The 8,162-nt window shown below is 47.3% G+C and overlaps 1 protein-coding gene across 1 annotated transcript; it reads left to right on the forward strand.

Annotated features, from left to right (window-relative positions):
* Positions 1-3,444: 3,444 nt before the first annotated feature.
* NEU2 (neuraminidase 2) lies at positions 3,445-6,756 on the forward strand (the record flags this gene model as incomplete). The annotated part of the gene is made up of 3 exons (XM_080668241.1): positions 3,445-3,551; positions 4,333-4,538; positions 5,818-6,756. The coding sequence occupies exons 2-3, from the start codon at positions 4,338-4,340 to the stop codon at positions 6,754-6,756; spliced, it is 1,140 nt and encodes a 379-aa protein (XP_080524367.1). The 5' UTR covers positions 3,445-3,551; positions 4,333-4,337.
* Positions 6,757-8,162: the final 1,406 nt, after the last annotated feature.

Genomic DNA, 8,162 nt, shown 5'->3' on the forward strand with positions numbered 1-8,162 from the left:
TGAGGGAAGCCAGCAGCCAGTGTGCTCCCAACAGCAGAGAGAGAGGAGGTGGGCAGGGGCCCTCCACCGCTTGCCTTTGGTTAAGAAGCATTCAGACCTCAGGGTCCCAGCTGTGGGTCTGTGGCAGGAGAATCCAGTGGTTAAGGGCGTGTGTTCTGAAATAAGGCAGATTCAGGCTCAAATCCACCCACCTTCACCGACTTAAGGAAGTCATCCACCGCCTCCCTGACTCACTTCTTCGTTTCCCCATATCTGAGATGGGAGCACGAGAGCAGGCCTTGTAGGCAGAGTGAGGAGAAGTAAGATGCTTTGCTCTAGGTTTGGCGCCCACAAGACTACAAGCCATGCCAGCTGCTGGTAGCCTTAGGTGGGACCATCTGGAATCGTCACTACTCAATCATTTTTGACCTACCAAATGGCAGTTTTTCATGCTGCAAACTGACTTTATCATCTCTCTGGTTGCCTTTGTGCTGCCGCGTGGGACTGGGTTGTGTCGGGGCCCCTGTTCAGCCTCCCCCAAGGAGTCAGGGCCTAACTCTGTGCCTGCTCTGGAGATGAAGGGGCCTGCGCAATCACCTTCCTTAGTCCCTTTCTTGCTAGGTGGGGAGATGGACCTCCAAGAGGAAGGTTCTTGCCCAAAGATACACAACTTGCTGGACATGAACCTAGGCCCAGAATCAGATTCCTAATTCAGTTTTCTTTCCACTACCTTAGCCTGAAGCTGCTGCCACATTTGGAGCTAATGCTGGGGCCAAGTGGGCCAGCTAGCTACCTGCATGCAGTGCTAAGGCATCGTGTGACAAGGTGCAGGAAGATGGCACCTTCCAGAACTGCCCTGAGAGGCAAGCTGTGCGGGTCAGAAGAGTCTGTAGTCCCAGCTCTGACACTGAAGGGCTGGATGAGCTCAATTTCCTCATCTGTACAATGGGCAATGATAGCATCAACTTCATGGGGGTGTTGTGGGGATGAAATGAGTACATATTTGTGAATCATATTGTAAAATAATATAATTTGTAAATATAACTTCTGAAAAAAACTTTTTTAATATTATAGAGCACTTAAAGAGTGCCCAGCATTTGGTAAGGGCCACTTTTGTGTTTGCTATTATTATTCTAAAGACATTTGGGGACTGGTATTGCTGGTAAGTGTGTGAGTTTGGGCTGATGTTGAGTTACTGAAAATAGAGAAGAGCTCTCTAGAATGGACCCCAAGATCCCCCTTTCCTCTACCCCATCCCCTCCTACATCAGATGTGGCTCTAAATATTTAAGGGGCAAATACTTTTTATATTAGCAGCCTGTGGGGACTGGGGTTAGTGTGTCTTACTCATAAAGCATCCCAGTTCCTAAACAATGTAAGGCACAAAGTAAAAGCACAGTAAATCTTTGCTATATGAGTGAATACATTTGTTCCCACCCTAAAGGATTTGAGTCTAAAGGAGGAATCTGGAAAACAATCCGAGTTGCTCTGGAAATCAATTCAGAATACTTTAAACTCGGCATTCTTTTTTTCTTTTAATATATTTTTATTGATTTCAGAGAGGAAGGAAGAGGGAGAAAAATGTGGGTTCACTGGGACTAAGAAACATCAATGATGAGAGAGAATCATTGATTGGCTGCTTCCTGCACGTCCCCTACTAGGGATCGAGCCTGCAACCCACGCATGTGCCCCTGGCTGGAATCAAACCTGGGACCCTTCAGTCTGCAGGCCGATGCTCTATCCACTGAGCCAAACCAGCTAGAGCCAGCATTCTTAAATCCTCCCTAATTTGTCCTCCAAATCATATGAATTGCTGTTTTCTATCTCTAAGAGCCAGGCTCCCCTCTCCATTATCACAACTCTACTCCATGCTTTTATTTTATCTCACCTAGAAAATTGCAACAGACTCACCTTCTGCCCTTGTCCCCAGAAGCCAAAAGAAGGACTACCTTAAAAATAAATTAGATCAGATCCCTCCCTTGCCCAAACACATCTGAACTCTTCCCTTTGCCTCCAGGCTAAAACCCAAGTCCAGTGGACAATAAGCTCGTACAAAGATGCTCAACATCACTAATCATCAGGGAAATGCAAATCACAACCACAGTGAGACAGCATTTCACACCCACACTGATGGCTATCATCAAAAGGACACAATCTGCAGAGTTGAGGAGGATGTGGAGAGACTGGAGCCCTCATATATTGTTGGTGTGCTGTAAACCACTGCAGCTGCTATGGGAACAGCCTACAGCTCCTCAAAAGGTTAAACATAGGATTACCACATGGCCCAGCAATTCCACTCCTAGGTAAATACCCAAGAGCTAAATAAACCCTGATCAATTTTCGCACTAGCCGGTTTTGCTCAGTGGATAGAGCGTCGGTATGCAGACTGAAGGGTCCCAGGTTTGATTACGGTCAAGGGCATGTACCTTGGTTGCAGGCTTCTCCCCAGCTCGGGCCCTGGTCAGGGCATTGCAGGAGGCAACCAATCGATGTGTTTCTCTCACATTGATGTTTCTCTCTGTCTTTCCCTCTCTCTTCCACTCTCTCTAAAAATCAATGGGAAATATCCTCGGGTGAGGATTAAAAATAAATAAATAAATAAATTCTGATCAATTTTCTAGAAAACACTATTATGCTGAATCTTCTCCCCATTTTCATTTCAATTTTGAATCATATTTGATTCTTTCCCATCTATATTTCATAACAAAGTTTCTGGCTACCAAGCCCTATATTCTTGGACTACAATTTCCACATGGAGATTTTATCACAATGACTTAGTTCTTTCCCCCGCTCCCTCTCCTCTCCTTCCCCCCCCCCCCCCCCATTTAGGCAGCCACGCATTTTTACCTTGTGCAGTATTTGCCCTTATTAGTTTTATTTTGTTATATTGTCTTAACGAAAATGTTCATTATGGATTTAATGAAATACTGATAGATTGCATAGATTTCTCAAACATGTTAAATAAGTTTTAAATAGATAATAACGTACACAGTAGGGAAAAAATGCAGGCAAGAGGAACAGGTATACAGAGGAGAGGTGGTGTGCCTCCTAGGTCCGCTGCAGTTGATCCACGGGAGAGCTGGCCCTCAGAGATCCAGATAGGTCACGGGGCCAGGTCTTCAGGTTCTGGGCTGGCCAGCCACCAGATGCAGCCTTTCCTGGAGATGACCAGGAGGAGGTTATTTGATGGCAATCTTGTCCTTCCTGCTCAGCTGAGAGCCATCTGCTCTGCAGCCAGCACTCCCTGCAGCTGGGGGTACATCGCCCTGAAGGAGACCCCAGGTGGCCCAGCATGGAGACCACTGTCACACATAGTCACCAAGTTATCTCGGTGACTACCTTTTTTGATCAAATGCTTTTTTTTTCTTCTGAAAAGCAGCCATGTGTAAAAATTATTCATTGTCATTATATCTCCAATAGCCCAACAGATCGCCAAACTTCCAAAAGCTGAAGGAATTGAGTCATCTGCTAATCCAAGCTCAGTCTTCAGTCTCTTCAGAATCACTTCTCTCTTGGACATCTTTAACCTGTTGATATATTTTCATCTGATCAAGCATTTTTGTAGGCTGTGAGGTAAGTGAATAGAGCAATGCTTTCTATCCGGTCATCTCCCCTAGCCTGTGTTTCAATGACCCAAAGTTTAATTAACAGAATGGGGACGTTGCCCTGAACTGAACTCAACACTTTGGAAGCTCATTTTTATTTTTTATTTTTTTATGTTTTTTTTTGTACCTCTGGAGGACCCTCCCAGCCCGAGGGAGCTGTTGGGAGCCTCTCTCTTCCATTCCAGATGTTTCTCCCTCCCCCAGGGGTGGGGTCCCCACACTAGCGGAACTCAGCCTCAGGCAGCCTGGAGAGCAAGCCTGCAAAATCAAGGCTTCCCCCCACTTTTTTCCTTTTTTCTAAGGTGACTTCCAGGCCTGCAGAATTACAAAAAGTTCTTATGTGTCCTTTTCTGGCAGTTGGACAGCTGCAGAATGCCACTTGGCAAACACTTTTATACAACCCAAGGCTTGGCATTTGATGGGCAAAAGCAGCTGAAGGTTATCACAGATTTGTCCTAGTAAGGTTTGTTAACTCATAATAAAAATTCAACACAAAATGTGCTTTTCCAAATACCCCTTCCCTGAAGTGTCATGGGCAGAGCACTGCCAAACTCCATGGCAGGCATGTGTAGCATCATAGACAGGCTCTTGGAAGGTAATAAGGGGGACGAACCCCATGGGGAAGGAGGACAGGCCACCAACCTCAGCCACCTCGCCCTTGGAGTGGGCACCGCTTGCCTGGGAGGATAGCTCAGCCCCATCTCAGGATGTGACTTCAGGGAACTCATTTCTTTCTGCGCCTCCCTCAGACCCCATGGCATCCCGCCCTGTCCTGCAGAAGGAGAGAATGTTCAAGTCAGGAGCACAGGCCTACAGAATCCCTGCTCTGCTCTACCTGCCGCAGCAGAAGACTCTGCTGGCCTTCGCAGAAAGGCGCAAGAGCAAGAAGGACGAGGACGCAGAGCTAATTGTCCTGCGCAGGGGAAGCTATGATGAGTCCACCCACCGGGTCCAGGTAAGGCAGGATGAGGCTACACTAGCTCCGCTGGGAATATGGGAACCATGACATTCTTAGATGGCTGGGGTCTGGGGGACAGAGGGAAAGGAGACATTGAAACCCAAAAGGGATTCAGGGCCCTACCATGGAGGGGGCAGAGAAAGTGCCCCAAAGTGGTCACCCAGAAAATGTGGGTTCACTGGGACCAAGTCCAGTTGGCCTGGCAGCATCGGCTTCAGTGCATGATGGGACAAGTCCAGGGAAACTGATGCTCAGAAAGGTTTTCCTGTGTGATTGATAACCCAGGGAGGACTAGTTTAGAATTCCATAACTGGGGTTGTATCCTTTGAGTAAAATTAACCTGGGGAGTGGGACCTGGGAAGGGTTGGAGTGATTGCTGTGTTCTAAAGTCCCAGCATGTAGATCAAGTAATTGATTTTGACAAAGACATCCAAGGCTGGCGTATCACATATTACTATTAGTATTGTCATTACTCTGTGATCATTATTACATAGCAGCTGTTTAGAGCATGGGGTTTGAAGCAGATGGACCTGGGTTCAAGTCCTGGTTCTATCAGTTAGACGTATGGCCTTGGGCAACTCACCTTCTTTATCTAAGCCTTCCATTCTCCAGACATAAGTTGGAGCTAATGACACCTGTTCCCCAGGAATTAGGGGTTAGGCTCTTGGCACAGTATCTGCCTTTAGAAAGCTCACTGGGGGACAGGTGTTAATGAATGGGGGTAGATGGCAGAGCTGCCGCATATATGACATAGACTTTGGGATTATGGAAGTTCCATGCAAGTCCTAGTGTCATGTAGTTGCCCCTCCCAGGCTATATTAATAAATAGAGTATGGTGTTTAGAAGATGGAGAGTGATTGTCATATTCTGTCCCACACAGGTCAGACTATTGTGGTTACTACTAGAGCTTTGCTTTTCAAGAATGGGAAGTTGGACTGGGCTGGTAGGTTGAGGGAACCAGGATGAAGCTGGGAATGGCTCGTGCCCAAAGGATCTCTGCATCTGAGGTCTAGCCCACTGTAGGTGCTCTGATACATGTTGGTGGGAATGGAGGCAGTAGACATTCAGGAGGAGTGGGCTGCTGTGCAGGGGGTGAGGCGGAGCCTGGCTCCCACAGCTCTGGGAGGTGATGTGAGTTGAGCAAGTGGTAGATGAACACTTCCTCTATGACGTTTGACCTAACCCCATAAGACACCCCCCACCCAGAGTGCAGCTCTGTCACTGTCACTGGTCATTTCAAGGCAGTGCTTGTCTTTCTTCCTCTCCTCACATTCAGTGGCATGCTCAGGAAGTGGTTACCGAAGCCCAGCTGGAGGGCCACCGGTCCATGAACCCAAGTCCCTTGTATGATGAGAACACGGGGACCCTCTTCCTCTTCTTCATTGCCATCCCCTGGCACGTCTCTGAGCAACACCAACTCCACACCAGGGTCAATGTGACGCGGCTGTGCCAAGTCACCAGCACTGACCACGGCAGGTCCTGGAGCCCCACCACGGACCTCACCATCTCTGCTATTGGCTCGGCCCATGGAGAATGGGCCACCTTTGCGGTGGGTCCAGGGCACTGTCTGCAGCTACACAATGAGGCACAGAGCCTGGTGGTGCCAGCCTACGCCTACCGGAAAACCCGTGCCCATGGGTGGCCCAGCCCCGCTGCTTTCTGCTTCATCAGCCACAACCACGGGCTCACGTGGGAAAGAGGCAACTTTGTGGCCCCGGAAACCGTGGAGTGCCAAGTGGCTGAAGTCGGGGGTGCAAAACAGAGGATGGTATATCTCAATGCTAGAAGCCCCCGTGGGGCCAGGATTCAGGCCGAGAGTGTTAACAACGGGCTTGATTTCAGGGGGGCCCAACTGGTACAGAAGCTTGTGGAGCCTCTCCATGGCTGCCATGGGAGTGTGATCGCCTTCCCCAGCCCCAGAGCGGGATCAGGCCCCTCAGACAAGTGGCTGCTCTACACTCACCCGACTGACCCCCGGCAGAGATCCAACCTAGGTGCCTACCTCAATACACGGCCCCCAGACTCTAATGCCTGGTCCCAGCCAGCCCTGCTGGCTGAGGGCAGCTGCGCCTACTCAGACCTTCAGAGTCTGGGTGTCGGTCCCGATGGCTCACCCCAGTTTGGGTGTCTGTACGAATATGATAACTATGAGGAGATCATCTTCCTCATGTTCACCCTGAAACAAGCCTTCCCTACTGAATTTTTGGCTCAGTGAGCCTGCCATGTGCTACCCCCTATTCTTGTCCCCCTAATCACGCAAATACCCTATGACCCAGCAATTCCACTCGGAAATATACATCCAAGAGAAATTCACGCATATAGCTGCCAAATACACGGATGAGCATATTTACAGTAGCTTCATTCATAAGAGTCCTAAACTGGAAACAACCCAAATGTGAATTGAAAACAGAATGGATAACTGAATTGGGGACAATTGATGCAATGGAATATTACCCAATAATAAAAGAATGAACTACTGCTACACATAAGATTTTCAGATGGTATGTTGAATGAAAGAAGCCAGACTCAAAAATAATACATACTTTATAATTCTATGTACATGAAGTTCAAGAACAGGCAAAACCCAATCTATGGTATATACATCAAGACACTGGTCGAGGAATACTGTTCACTGCGAAAGGTCCTGGGAACATTCTGTTTGACCTGGTGCTGGTCAGGAGGGTGCATCCAAATGTGAAATTTCAATGAGTCGTACACATATGATTTGTGTACCTTACTGTATGCATGTTATACCTCAATAAAATATAAAAGTTGAACTGAATAGTGGATTTGCCAATTAAACCTCCAAATCAATATGTTACATTGAATTGTAAAACTTTGGAACTGAAGTTTTTAAATAAACTTTTTTTGGAGGAATAATGATAGATTTACAGAAAATTTGCAAAAATAGTATGGAGTGTTGCCATACATCCCACACCAAGTTTCTCCCAATGTTAGTATCTTATATAACTGGTGTATTAGTCAAAACTAAGAGATAAACATTACTCCATTACTATTACCTGAACTCCAGAGTTTATTTGGATTTCACCAGTTTTTCCACTAATGTCCTTTTTTCTGTCCTAGGATCTAATTCAGGATATATTTAGTGTATTGAGTGAAACTGAATTTTTACTATAATTTGTGTCCATAGAGATACACACATACCCAGAGATTGGTGCACAGCTACAACAGGCCCCTCCCCTTCACCCACCTTCCCCTAAAAACCACTTGTTGAACATATAAATAAGCAAGCAAATGCCAAGAATATGTGCTTCAAGCCTGGACTGCTGGACTGCAAATGTCAGAAGTTCAGCCTTCAAAGGCTCAAAAAGGTAACCCCCAGGTCAGTTACACCAGAGCTCCAGGTCTAGGCTGTGGCACATTGTCAGGGAGACTTGTCAGTTTTGAGCCCAAGGCTAACTAAACATTTTCCTTCATGCCATTGCCTGGGACATGGAGGACTGGTTTGGAAAGTGTGTGTGTGTGTGTGTGTGTGTGTGTGTGTGTGTGTCCTTGCACTGCCCAAGTGAGAGGGAGTCTGGTAGAGCAGCTGTGGTTAAAATTCTGCCTGGTGACCTGACAAGCAGGGCGCAGACTCAACAGGGAGCAGGGAGCCTGATC

Source organism: Plecotus auritus, assembly GCF_963455305.1.
Source record: "Plecotus auritus genome assembly, chromosome: 5".
Classification (NCBI taxonomy): Eukaryota; Metazoa; Chordata; class Mammalia; order Chiroptera; family Vespertilionidae; genus Plecotus; species Plecotus auritus.